This window comes from Neltuma alba, unplaced genomic scaffold, assembly GCF_004799145.2.
Source record: "Neltuma alba isolate B1F8T4 unplaced genomic scaffold, ASM479914v2 tig00011707_pilon, whole genome shotgun sequence".
Classification (NCBI taxonomy): domain Eukaryota; kingdom Viridiplantae; phylum Streptophyta; class Magnoliopsida; order Fabales; family Fabaceae; genus Neltuma; species Neltuma alba.
In genome coordinates, this window is record NW_021636343.1 from 93027 (window position 1) to 108160 (window position 15134).

At 33.5% G+C, this 15134-nt stretch overlaps 1 protein-coding gene across 2 annotated transcripts in view; it reads right to left on the minus strand.

Moving 5' to 3' along the window:
* The window catches only part of LOC114717079 (uncharacterized), a 61881-nt gene extending 46751 nt beyond the window's left edge, over window positions 1-15130 (minus strand). The window contains exons 1-2 of one of the 2 annotated variants that reach the window (XM_028902163.1): window positions 14621-15130; window positions 13729-13894 (exon numbers count right to left, since the gene is read on the minus strand). In XM_028902163.1, coding sequence (XP_028757996.1) covers window positions 13866-13894; window positions 14621-15101 — 510 coding nt within the window. In that variant the 5' untranslated portion in view covers window positions 15102-15130 and the 3' untranslated portion in view covers window positions 13729-13865. Of the gene's footprint in view, window positions 1-13728; window positions 13895-14620 lie in introns of those variants that run through there. The other variant, XM_028902161.1, reaches the window with a different exon arrangement.
* Between the last annotated feature and the right edge of the window lie 4 nt (window positions 15131-15134).

A 15134-nucleotide genomic window follows, 5' to 3' on the forward strand; every position in this document is an offset into this window, starting at 1 on the left:
GTTATGAATGAACAATCACTTCTAAACCCATGATCAATTTGTCAATTTAATTAGTTCACTTGCAAATGGCCGTGCTTTTGTCATTAATATATGTATTCTTGTTGCCAATTTCCTAATTTCAGTTGCAAATAAATCCTCGCAAACTTGTGAATTGTTCAACTTCTTCAATTCAACCAGCTCGCTTACAAATAGACATGTTGTTAATATACATATACATGTTGCGAATTTCATAATTCTAGTTGCAAATAGGCCTTCCCAGACTTGTGAATCATGTTCAACTTCTTCAATTCAATTACTACTTGTGAATGGACATATTGTTATTGTTAATATATGTATGCATGTTGCAAATTTTATAATTTCAATTCAAATAAGTCTTCCCAGACTTGTGAATCAACATGTCTGACTTTTTTAATCAGATTAGTTTATTTGCATATAGACAAGTTCTTGTTGTTAATGTGCATAATCGTGTTGCAAATTTTTTAATTTCACTTGTGAATAATCTCTTCAGACTTGTTATATTATCATGTTCAACTGTTTAGTTATATTAGCTTATTTGCAAATAGATGAGTTTTTCTAACAAATCAACTTATTCTTGTTGCATATTTTCTAATTCCAGTTGTGAATAATACGTCATATACTTGTAAATTGGTAGGAAAAGACTAAAGATTACAATTAATTAACTTGCAACATATTCATAATATATATTCCCTAAAAAGAAAATTGTTCAAATTCTCTATTCATAAATTTTAACATAGATCCAAATAGCTTAAATTACATGTCAAATAAAAAATCTAACAATTTGCAATGGCATCACTTTCTTTTTGGTTGTGTCTTTATCTATTAAAATAGTTTTGCAACAGCAACTGACTTCATATTCCAGAACTTGGTTCAGGTGTTTCTTCACTTGCCATGCTCTACGCTCCTGCACCATCCTTGCTTATGACAGGCAAAATTCTAGAACATCATGCTGTAAAGTCACTAATTGTTGTTATTAATATCCTAACTGTATATGTTTACAACAGAAATTTGTAAATTAGCAACATATATACAAGTTTTCACAACACAAAGTGTCATTTTCCTAAACACCTCGAATTCACAAATTTATAATACAAATACATATTTTAGCAACATCAAATTACTATTTTTCTACAGATTTGCTTTCACAGCACCCATTCAAGCAACGAGATTCTCAGACTTACAAATATGCTAAACCAAATACCCACTATTACTATAACAAGCAATAATCAAGTATCTCATAGAACAGAGACTTTTCATGTTCAAAAAATAACAGATCCATTCAAGTCTAAGAATAGATCCATATGCGAGTTTTGAGAGAGAGAGAACCAGTACAAGAACAACAATGAATCTCCTTTGGATGATTTCTGTGACCTTTTTGAGTGCCACAACCAGTAGACGGATGGTGAGTTTTGAGATGCGAAAGGAAAGAGCATGTGAGAGAGATTTTAGTGTGAGGGAGGGAAGAGTAGGATGAAAGTTTATCCTAATTTTCGGTCCTTTTCTATTCAGTTTCAGGAGCAAAAGTTAACAAGGATATTTGCATCTTTTTCTTTGTCTAATTAATTTCACTTTCCCCCTAAGTCCTGCAGTAAAGTTTCAGATTATTTTAAAGGTTGACTGAAATAAATTTGGTACAGCGGTCCTAGATTGAAATTTTCCCTAACATATATCACATACTGTAGCTTGTTATACTTCTTAACCTTACTTTCCTAACAGCTCGAGCTGCAAGAGAAGAAATAGATCTATAGAATAACAGATGAAGGTTTTAAGATTTCTTCTTCACAAATTCAAGATTTTCCTCTCCTCATTTTTCTACGTTCCATCTTGGCTTTGGATTCGAGAAAAGGTAAGCCATAAGATTAAAAAAATCATACACTTATTTATTCTTATTAGAAAATTTGACAGTAAAAGTATAAATTTTTTTTCTTCATATTTTCCTCTAACAAATTAAAATCCCAAGTCGAATAACAACAAAACCTTATTTCATTAGATGATATTGCCTACACGGATCACACCACCCATTATACTTTTTTAATAACTAAATCTTTGGATAGATTATTAACCAAAAAAATTGCTTAATAACTTTCTTGAGTGTTCTTTTTTTGTCTTCTTTTACCCCTATTTTTGGAAGACTTCATACCCTATACTACTCATTTTAATAAAAATGTAATTTTTAGTTTAGAATCAAAACTTGTTAACTCAATAATTTGTGGGCATCGGTCACTTAATGTATCAGAAATTATTTCTTCTTAATGAAAATTTAATCAAAACAGGATGGCCCTCTTAGAGACAATTTATATTTATAAATCTAATTATAAATAGGTACGTAATTTGAAGTAGGAGATGCAGAGGAAGGTGAAGTGGGAAGGATGATTCATAACAGAGAAATGAAGCAAAGGCTTAGTGTGTATAAGACTAGATTTGACATGAGACTGAAACAAAAGAGGAATCAGGTGGTAACAAATCGGAAATTAAATAATGATGCTAGATTAATCCAATGGTTGAAAATACGAGAATGCTGGCATTTAATTAAAAGACACTCTGTTTTGTGGTGGTAATCAAAACATGTTTTTTCAATAACATACCATTTCATTCTGTCAATGCTTGTTCCTATTAAATTTTCAATAAATCAAATGCCATCTCTAGTCTACACATTAAATTTACTATAGATTAAATTTCATCAAAGCAAAAAAAAAAAAAAAAAGTGTCAAAATACCCATAAACGCAAGAGTTTTGGATAGAAGTATGAAAGTTGATGAAGCAGTTGGTTGCCTTTGCTAGCATGAGGCTCTGATTCCTATGCAAAACGTAAAAGGAGCACTTCAATGAACATAGAAAGAAACAAACCCTAAACACGTTTGACAATCAAGCATGGCTAAGATCGTATATCGGCCAATAATTATTGTTTTAGTGTAGAATACAGAATAAAGATGATTCAAGGCTCTAATTATTAAGTGTAACCAACATTAAAAATAAACTTACTTGTCTTGCTATATCAATGCACATCATCCCAGTTGCTCCCATAATTGCAGAAAATTCTGGGCAATCTTCTATTAGGACCCTTTGAATTTTTCTTGTGGATAACTTAAATCCTTTGCAGATATCAACAAGACTTGGCAACTCCATTAGCCATATCTCTCTCAAATTTGGAAGCACAATTTTATTGACATTGTCACTATTGTTGTCGGCTTCACTGCTACGTCTCAAGAGCTCCCCTAACTCTGCACAATTTGATATGTCTATTCCGTATAAATGTGGAAGTAGTATAGTGATAGAGGAGGTTCACAAAAGAGATATATATATATATATATATATATTTATATAGGCCTGCTTGGTTGATGCTCATGACAAATTATGATAGGCAAAGCCATTGTTGTCAAAAAATGTCCAAACACTGCTAAAATCAAGTATGAATCCAAGAGGGGTTGAATTAGATGATTAATTAAAAACACGAAATTAAATCAATAATGGAAACAACAAAGATAGATAGGAAGAATATCTCCGCAAAAAGTTGAAAATAATGAAAAAGGTAAACTCACGGAGAGTTTACAGTAGTTGTGAAAACATTCTAATTGGAGCTGTGCTCAAAATCTCCTCAGTTTTAGAAAAGAATAAGTGCATGTTGGCGCTGGATAATTATGAAGGAAAGGTATTGTGGAACATAAGCAGTATAATTTAAACATTTAAAAGCTCCTCCAACAAATGAATAAAAATTGTGAGGGACATTAGTATGAGGTGAGAATTGAACTTGCAATCTCCCACTTACAAAAAGTGTTCCTGTCACTAGATTACAATACTATAAGCAAATATTAACTTTTATTATGTTTATATAATTAAACATAGAAATAAATTCTTGCAAACCAAGCCGGTGCAAAAGGTAAAAAGGAACTTGGATCCTTTCAGTGCCCCTATGAATGTTGAAGAAAAGTGACTTTGCTCTGTGCCTATCCAAAAACCAAACCCTATAAATAAAAGATTTCACGTCTTGGTAGGTAAGATTAAGAAAGGTGGGTATCTTCAACAGGTGTGCCATGCACTCACACATATAATTCCATATCGTATCAATATCTTTCCACTGTGACCTCAAAACATCATCAACGTCTCACTCTATACACAACGTTCAAATTTTGTTGGTGGATATAATTCTGAAGAAGCTTTTCCTTCGAATCACAGAACATGTTTAAATTTCATATCGACAATCGACATACCTACATGTTCAAAGTTGGTGTTTTTAATTTTTTTTATATTATTTTCATATTTGTTCTTTGTTCTTTGTTTCTTTTTTCGTCACACCCACAAGTACATGTTCGGCTTAAGCAACTGGGAACTGGATCAAGTAATTGGCTCCCATTGTTGGCACATGAGGCTCTGTTTCCTATGTTAAAGACATATCATCATCATCATCATCATCATCATCATCATTAATGAAATAACAGATGATGGCTAGAGACATTTAACAAAACACCACAAAAAAAGATTTCAGCCATAATTTGTTCAGGCAGAAAACACCCCGAAGGCTCTGTTCACAGTGGTCTAGTACTGGTTTTTTTTTTTGGTCATATATGTACGAAGCAAACAAATTAAACATGGAGATGAAGAATACCTTCAGATCAATTTATATGCTCCCAGTTACTGCAGATAATTGGAGCAAATCTAGGACATTACCCTCATCTCAATGTGTACAAGGTTCCTTGAGCAAAACTTTAACACTTTTCAGGCATGAACAGGACTTGCCAATTTGTTTAGACTCGTTTTTTTCACGATGTTTGGAACTTGGAAGCATGATTTCTTTTCACTGTTAGTGCACGCTTCATTTGTGCGTCCAAAAATCTCCTCTGACTTTGTACAAATCTGATATCACTAGCACGTATTTGAACTTCCTCCAAATCCTCACACTTGCTTATGATAAGTTCCTCTGGCATCCCAAGACTTCTCTCAAGGCTGACATTAGTAGTAAATATACATATTTCAATTTGTCATGTTTCCGATCAGTTCTAATTTTTGAGGATAGAGAATGTTAGGGACTTGTCGATTTTAACCAGATCTCAGGGGAGGCTTTGTAACCAACCTTAGATATTCTAGTTTTTAGGCCAAGAGCTGCATAAAAAAGAGAAATAAAGAATGTTAATAAAAACTGAGCGGCAACCAAAAAGCAAGAAAATTAACAGCGATGATACGCAACTTCCTAAGATGAACAGTTTTATGGTCTCTAGATCTACAAGTACAATGTTTCTGGAGTACCAACAGGGCCTCCTTCACCTTGACGTGAAAATAGATTCTCCAGTTGTGCAGCATCTCAATTTTGGAAGTGCAATTTATTTTTCATTGACAGATCAATAGAACAACAAATGAAGGTTTTAGGATTTCGTCTCTACAAAATTCAAGAATTTCCCATCTTGATTTAGGATGGGAAAAAGGGTAAGATCTAAGATTAAGAATGCATACACTTATTTAATAAAAATGTAATTTTTAATGTAGCTAGATTCCCATGAAATATAATGAATTAAAGAAAAGAAAACAACAATATAACATACTCTTCCTTGCAGTTCAATGGTTCTGAAAACTAAATGTTCAGCTGCAACAAAAAAAAAAATAATAAAGAGAAATATTTTTTTGAAAAGAAAAATGATATACCTGCAGGCCCCAGACACTCATTAGAAAAGGATAAACCTTGGCAGAAATCCTTGAGATTTGGTGCTTCTTTTAGAGTTAGTTTTATCAACTTGGTTATGATCCTCCTATCTGAACTGTTTTGCCATTCAATTTTCGCCTCCCCTCTAAAAATTTGCTCTAATGGTGCAGCTCTTGATGCATGGAGATCTTATAACTCAGGGAGATCATTCCAAGCCATAACCACAGAAAATAAGCGTCTTAACTTCGTTACATCCACTAACTTTCTTTGTAAATTTGATTGATGATTTTTATTGAAGTTTCATTTTTACTTTTCGCGTCAATGTGTTCTCCCATAAATTCATGCCTCTCGTTCCTTCTAAAAACCTGCGCTATGTCAGCTTCATAATTCTTGAAGGAATTTGGCTGAAGCTGACGCAAAAAATCTGGCAAAACTCAAAAGGCAGAACCAGGAAACAACCTAATGTTGAAGAGAAGACAATAATCAATTACCAGAACATCGGAAGTGGCGTTGTCTTAACCCGTAGCGGCAGAAGCGAAGGTGACGCCGCTGGCGAAATCGGAAATGTTATACTTAGGATCCAAGTACGCCGGAATATATGGCTTCAGTTCGACAGCCTCAGAGATGAAGTCTGTGGGTATCCTGCCATTGCCGGACCTCACAGCAGGCTTCCCACCCTGAAAGTCCCTCCCATATGGCTCGAAATTGCTCCGGGCCACCGTGGGAATGAAGTTGTTGTTCCCGGCATCCACCGACGAGTTGTCGAGCACGATGACCGCTGGAACCTTTGAACCGCCGGTTCCGGTCAATAGGAGTGGCAGAAGGATGCGCAAAATAATGTGCATGCATGAGGATGATGATGATGAGACCGCTTTGTTTCGTTGGCCTTGCGTTATGTTGTGGTACTACTTTGATTCTATTTATAAAGTATTTATAGGATAGAGAGAAAAGGTATTTTTTGTTTATATTTATATGACACTGAAAGATATTTTTTAATATAGATATATAATTTTATATTTTATTTATTATCATATTGACTTTGTTTATATGAAGTGTATAATGTATATTAAATAATGATAAAATTAAAAAGTTATTAAATTTTAAATAAAAATTAATAAAATTTAAAATTTTTCTGAAACAACGTATTAGAATATGTCTTTGTGTGTAGCTATAAGTGACAGATTTCCGAGATGGAAGGAGAAGAGAAAGCGAGATAGGTAAAGAGAGGGACGGGAGAAGGTGAGATCATAAATGACATGTTTGTGGGAAAACCATTAATTAATGCGACTTTGATCTTTTGATGTTCGGGCATAGAAGTTGTTGAAATTCAGAATTACTCCTCACAAAACCACCCTACGATATTTTATGTTAATCATTACGGCTACTACTTCAGTGACATGGTTTCACATTATTAATTAATTATTATTAATTAGGATGATGATGATGATTATATCAATTGACTTCAGATTTTGGGATCAATTTTTCTCCCCAAATAGTTTGGAACTCGTATCTTAAACGTCATGTGAACGCAATATCTTGCCATTGCTCCTAAGCTGGACTGGTATTTATCTTTTTTAACTCAGTTGTAATTTAATCGTTAAATTTTGACTCGGAATAATTCAATTTTTATAATTTTAATTCTATGATAGCTAAGTATTGATTCATTGCAAGTCATTCTCTATAATTTTTAACCATTTAAAATTTTAATTTATTTAGTTTTAGTAAATATAGCTAAGTGAGAATCCCAAACCGAATTAGTGAGATAATAATATTAAAAAAATAGCTGAATGAAACATATAAGGGCAAAAGGATTGATTTTTCATTTTTCTTAAGTTAACCTAATACTAATTGTTTGAAATTCAATAATTAAAAAAAACTATCTTTTTCTTCTACTGGTAGACAGCTAGAAAACTGTCTCTATTTTAAGTTTTGTTCCACAATTAGTGAGAAATATGCACTTGTTTGTATCAAAATTTATTTGGTAGAGCACGTACCCCTGCTTGAGTCGAACAATAATATAAAGGATCATGGATTAGTAAGGGCTGAAAGCTTAATGTCCACAATATGTCAGCCTTAAATATGTCAAAAATTAAAGTATAAGGAAGCGTCGTTATGGTTTACAAATAGTTATATCTAACAATATTACATAAATTGATACGGATATCCTATATTACTACTCCACCTATTCTAAATATTAAACCCCTTTTGTACTGCAATTTACACTATAAAAAACATATTATATTTACGACTGAAGGAATATATATAATAAGGGCTAAAGAATTTGTCATGGTTTTAATCGTTTTTATTGCTTTTTTTTTTTTCTTCCCCTCATTGTCTTATTTTTTTATTATTTATGATGGACTGTACTTGTTCAGCTCCGAAAAGAACCTTTCAAATCCTGCGGCATCCATTGGGTAGGTAGGCCACACCCTTTCATACATTGCAGATTTTGTATCATATTATTAATGATTTATCAGCAATAATATATCTGACTGCAAATTTGGGTTTAAATGAAAATGTTGCTCCATTTAAATTTTAAATTTTTATACTCATGTTGATTGATTAAATAGAATTATAGCATACCATTTGTAACACCCCGACTTTTATGATTTAGGATGAGTAGAAAAGAGAAAAATTTATTAAAATTATTTATTTGCCAAATAAAGGGGGAAAATTATGGAATAATGATTTTTAGGGTTTAGAGACATTTTGGAAAAGGTATTTCCCCAAAAATGGCTTAAATAATTTTAATAGATAATTTTAAGAGAAAAATGGTTTATTTTCTCTGAAAATTATGGAAAAATACTTAGAGGTTTCTAATTAACTAGAAAATTTTAGGGAAATTATCTTATGATGTAGAGAATTTATTTGAGGCATAAAATCCTTAAAATGGGTTAAGGATTAATTTTTGGATTTAAGGGCTATTTTCTTCCACAATTCAAGAAAAATAGGTAGGAGATTATTTTTGACCCGAACTTTTTATGGACATTATTTCATGGGTCAAAGAAGCTAATGGATAAGGAAAATCCATATAAAACATGGTGGAATAATTTCTGGGTTTATCTCATTATTTCAGAATTATAGTGGAAGGATGAAATTGAAAGAAAATAGAGTAAAAGGGCAAAATGGACATTTCATTTCTACCCACTCCTACTTCACACGCATGCCACTTCCTTTACATCATCAGATCATTCTCACCATCTTCATTTCATTTCCGCGACGCTGAGAGAGCACGAGAGAGGAAGAGACCGAGAGCAACACGGAGGACGGAGGTGGGTGATCGGAGGAGGTGAAGTTACATGCAAGACTGATTTTCGGTTAAGGTAAATCTGGTTATCACTCTCCTACCTTTCTTTTCTCCATTCTCTGCGTGATTCAAGAGTTGAGGGAAGATGAAGTTTTGGGTTATCAAGAAATGGGGGAAACCAAATGAAATAATGATAGGAACAAGTAGATTAAAGCTGGTGTAAGTGAGTTTAAGTGTTGCATGTTGATAATGGCAGTTGCATGTGGATTTCTCGCTCTGTTTTTGTGGGCCGAAACAGAGCTTTAATTTTCTGGTTATGGGGTTTTACGTTCGGTCTTTTGGAATTGAAGGAGAGAAGCTATATATATATATATATATATATCGGTTTGAATAAGGCTTACTCCTCTATCCTAAAACATTTAATTAGGAATTACAGATTGAGGTTTTGTGTACATGGGAAAATGAAGTAATATATATTTATAGATATGTCTTCGTGCGTGGGTGTTCGGAATGTTAGAACCGAATTTGGGAAAAACCGAAATTGATATATATATATAAATATATATGTATGTATATTGTATTGCATGTTAATTTCCGGCTGAATGTCGTTTTTTCCCCTGTTTTGGCGTTTAAAAATAGAAGCCATGGTCGCTGGTTATTTTGCTCTGATTTTGACGGCTAAAACAGAGAGAAGGGTCACATTCTGTTGCTTGATAAACCCAGGGATGGAAGGGTATGTTCAAACTTCAACATCTGTTTGGAATGTGTGATCTTGGCTAACTGCGATAGTGTGTATGTGTACATGCTTGTTTGGTTCTGCTTAAGATGATTGATATTAGTTTCAGCTCGAACAATGATAGATGAGATTATAGGGAAGCTGAAGAACACGATATATGCATGTGCCGTGGGGTGCTTGGCATTTGAACCTGAATTGTTAGTTTAATTACACGGTAAGAGTTGATTACAGTTGGTCCTATACATAGGTGAGATATTGGGTTTAGGATAAATTAATTGGAAGTATGTTAATCTGGAAAAAATTCCAGATTTGTTAAGTTGTGTGTGTCTACGGGCATAGGTGCTTGGGATCTGAAAATAATTGAAGAAAGGCTGCAACCGTGGAGCATTGTTATCATAAGTGTTATATATATATATATATTTATAGGCTAGGTGGTGGCCGAATATTAAGGGAAGAACCTGAAACTTATATATATGGGTGAAATGGATTGAGGCCGAGGGAGATTAAAGAAGAATGGAGGTATGGGTTCATAGAAGTGACATGTAAAAATGGAAGAAAAGTGAGTTAATTAGATAAGGAGTTATTGTTTGGTTTTGAATAAATATGAGCAAATGAAATGTTTAGAAGCTTATGGGAGAGAGAAAATGAGAAATCAAGAGAGGATGACAAGCTTGAATTATTGATGTCACATTGGTTTTGGTGTTCGAATTATAAAGAGATTAAGAATGGAATTAGAAGGAGAATAAAGGGATTAAAAATATGGTTTATAATCAGTTATGGTTTTAAGTTATTTAAATAGAGATTTCATATTGTTGATTTGAGGTTGTTACATTGAAAGGTGTACGTAAAAGATTTATCTTGAGGTTCAATTGATGAATTTAAATGAATTTAATAGAGCATTACGTAAAAGAACTTGAGGTGAATAAGGATAAGTATATATGTGTGTATCTTTACTTTTTCCATGTTACCATCCACTTAATAGTGGAACTGAATTTGGAATTGGGGACACGGAGTTAACCTTAAATGCAATAATTAAAGATAATATATTTGACCAAGATGACCAGTTACTAAGTAAAGTAACTATATGGGTTGAGACAAGGAAGGAAGCATTCCAAAGAGAATAGTTGAATAAGAAAAACAATCCAGGATGATCAACTGCTACGTAAGGGTAGAGATTAAAGAAGATTTGGGATTTAAAGAGTTATTTAATTTATGAGATACAGTTGGATCAAGTACTGATCTACCCTTACTAATATGATAGGTTTTTATATCTGCTCAAGCCCACCAAGAAATAGAAAGAAAGGAGAACGGTAAGGTTTGATTTGGAGGGATGCGGACCAAGTAGTAGTTCTTTCCTCCCTTACACTTGTGTATGATTGCTGCATGTCTGTTTGTGCCATATTGCTATTCAAAAAGCATGAGAACATGTAATCCTTAATTCCTTGCATGGATTATTTAGCCGTGATCACGTGTAGCTGATAGACATGGGGCAGTGATTGCCAATTATTTGCGCTTTACTTATTCAGCTTGTCTAACCGACATGGGGTAGTGATTGCCAATTATATGCGCGGCAGTGATTGCCTATTATTTGCGCATTATTTATTCAGCTTGTCTATCTGTCATTGCGCATAAATGCTTAATTACATTAGCTTGCAAGGTTTTGTTCCATATGGCTTGTTTTGCATGTTTTATGTGATCTGCACATTTGTTTGATGGAAATTACTACTACGGGGATTCTTCGGAATCTCACCCCCCAATTTATGATGAACAGTGAAGGCTAGTAGTTAGAAGGACAAGGAGGTTATTTAAGAAGAAGGTGGGCTGATTGAAGAGCAGAGATACCTGTTATAATTCTGTAAATTGTATAGTAAAATATTCGGGCAAGTAACTTTACTTGCTTTATGGAAATATTATTTTGTATCCTTTAGAAGAAAGAGGTGAGCATTGCCAGGTGCACGTATATGCTGTCAACCAAGAGCGTTGCTTTATTTCTAATATAATATTATAAGATTGTATAGTATGAAATTATTTTAGATGATAATAGATTAAGTTGAAAGCAGGGTTGATATTGGATCACTCATCAGTTATCTGAAGCTTTGAAACATTTGATCAACGGTTTCTAATGTTAAAGAAAGATTAAAAAAAAAAAATTCCCTGTCTTTTCCCAGGATGGAAACCTGGTGTTAGTGATTCACAGGCGTTAAAAATGATCTATTAGTATATAAAAGTGAGGTGTTGCACCATTTCATTCTGTCGTAAGTGCTTATACCTATTAAACTTGCTGCAAAATTTGGTATGTAAACAAAATTTACAATAAATCAACACTTATGCCATCTCTAGCCTCCACACAAATTTGCCATAGAGTAAATCTCATCAACGAGGAAAAAATTGTCAAAATACCAAAATTTAAATAAAAATACAAAAAAAAACACTATTTGAAATACTAAAACTTCAATAAAAATACAAAAAAATGTACTTGCATATATAAGGTGGACAATGGGAAGAGGCGAGCAAGAGAAGTACATGAGAATGAGAAAGATGATTTCAGGAAAAAGATGTAATAAGAAAGAAAAGAGCTGTGGATCAGAATGTGCGTTTTGAGTAGTGAGGGCGACTTTCAGAACACAAGTAGATGCATATATAGGAGGACCATTCTTGAACAACTATGTACATGTATAATCGATGTGCAATAAAAGCTGCCTCAACAAGAGATATATATCAAGTGTCTTGATATTAATGCATCCATTCACCTAATATTCCAAAGGCTTTAATTTCCATAAATTTCTGGGTTCCCCAATCAATAATATATGCTCCTCTCATCTTATTTACAAGGTATTCTCGCAATAAGTTTTATCAGAACCAATAAAAAACCTTGAACCTTACTAGTTTTATCTTAAAATTTAAGAATTTTTCAACTTATTTTTCTTACTTAATATTTACTACTTTATTTGAAAATATAAAGTTAAGACAATAATAAATAAAACTTAAAATTACTTTAATGATGTAACTTATGAATAGAATCAGAATAAATCTTCTTTCTTTGCTTTCTGTAAGTCTAATATGCTGCTTCATGAGTATTTATTGCCCCTTTAATAATGGTTCTATCTTCTTCTGGTTTCAATGTTTCATTACAGAGGCACGTGCTAGCCTCCCATATATTTTCTGGGTTCAACCTTATTACAAATTAAAGTACATATGTACATTGTTAATTGTTTTCTTAAGTAACACATTAACAAATTGAAACACACGCACCTACACAAGTGAAGAGATTTAATGGATCCTGATGATGAGCTGTTTAACAGGCGAAAAAAATATTATTAAGTAAAACTGATGCGAAATAGAAAATTTCACGTTTATGATATGAAGAACAAAAAAGATGTGGGGGATCGAATTAATAAGGGCGGGATGCATGTGGTTGCAACCGTCCGTGAAATAGACAGTTCACACACAGGCCCATAAATTTTAAAGGCTTCCTTATTCAATTCTCCCACCAGAAAATGAGGTGACCCCATGTTCCTGTCTCTCTCTAGTCAAGTCCAACCACCTTAATTGTGTTCCACTGAGTTTTCATGCTGCTATCGTAAGTATCACATTTATTTGTTGTCTCTGGCTCAACATCTGATCGATGGGTGTATGTGTTTGATCCGAAGTTATGCACTGTTACTCATGATCTCCTGTTAGTGTAAAAGAACCATCATTGACAAAGCAAGAGATCTCTTGATTCATTGATCAAGGGCCGGGTAGGAGAACGAGTGGCGGTTGAAGATTCGAACATTATTGATGTATTAAAAAGACATTACTACTTGGGCTGTTTTCTTGACGATGTCTCTGAGAGTTTATTGTTGGACCCATGAAAAGATTGGAATGACTTAGCAAACAAGCCGATCGAACTTTGCTAGTGACATCTCATAGTCATTCGATTTCCTTCCATCACAAGAGGGTCGCAAGATTGAGGTTCATAAACACTTGTAAAAGAGTCTAAGGATTCATCATATATATATAATCACCCATAATAAGGTTTAGGGTATCATCGCCGTCCCCATGAGATAACCCTACACAATCAATACCATCCACTCTGAACTGAATTTGAAATGCACTTTAAAGGTCTCATAATACTTCTGAATTTGGAATCACAAGGTTTTATTACAGTTCAAGCACAAATCTCTAACTAATAACATGCATCTGCATACGCATAATAATGCTTTTCCGCTTCTTCCATCTGCTCTTTTCCTTCATGGCTCTTCATCAGATGACTCATCGTCTGTGTATGAACACAAATTCACACTTCAACTTACATCTTTTCCCATCCAAAGCTTTAAACATCTTTAGTATAACAAATAAAGCAGATCAGCACATTTATGTCAGGAATTTAAGATTACAGCATGCTCAGAACCTTTCCCAATTCAGAATTCTGATTCATATCTGAAGTATACATAATTTTGGAGGGCAACATAATATACCGCATTAAAAGAAATGTTTTTTCGAGTGAATAAAATAAATATTTGTTCAAAATCATTAATAAGATAAATTTTTAATAATCAATATCTGCGTGCTATGAAATAAAGTTGATATCTTTCTTCTTCTTTTTTAAAGTGAATAATAATAATTAAATTTTGGAATTATAAGTTTGCTGGATACAGAAATCCTAAGATATCAACTAATTAGAACGAACAAGTAAGTCTATGGAAGTTTAGATCTTTGTGATTTGATCATAAGCTCAAGAACCGACAAGTAATATAAAGACGTAGCCAGGAACAAAGATTTTTCCCCTTTCCTTTTGGAAAGAATACTAGAATCATAGATTAAAATTTTAAATACAAATTTCGGGTTTGTAACAGAGACTTGACTGGGAAGAAACTCTGTTTTATTTAAAAAATGGTTAATCAGTAGAGTACATTTTGTAATATTTGTTCCAGTGGTGTATATTTTTAATGTATTATTATGCATAAATAAGGAAATTGTGGGAGCAAGATAAATAGTGAAATACCTGTGGTTTGGGTGGAAGCGGCTTGCTGGGAGGAGAAGTCCAATTTTGGGCATTCATCTATCTGGACTTCTTGGAGTTTTAGTTTTGGAGCATTTAGCAGGAATCCTTTGCAGAAGTGAGTGAGGGCTGGCAGTTTTGAAAGTTTCAATGAGTATAGATGTGGTAGCCCAAGTTCTTGCGTACTGGCAGTGGCTTCATCACTTTTATGTGAACAGAGCTCATCCATTTGTGTAGCCTCTGATACCTCAATGCGTTCTAGTGGCGGAAGCATTCCAACGTCAACGTACCTGAGAAGGCATTTCAATTTGTTGCAGCGTTTCACTGTTATGATCCTCAATTTTGGAAAAGGCAACTGCAAATAATTCGAGTCAGATACAGCATTCTGAGCTTCTTCTAACGACTCTTGCATGATTTCCTCTACTTCCTCACATTCTGTAATTGTGAGTACTTCCAATTGTGGAAGGCTTCCCGAAACAGACATGGAGAATATACATTTGAGTTTTCCACATCCATG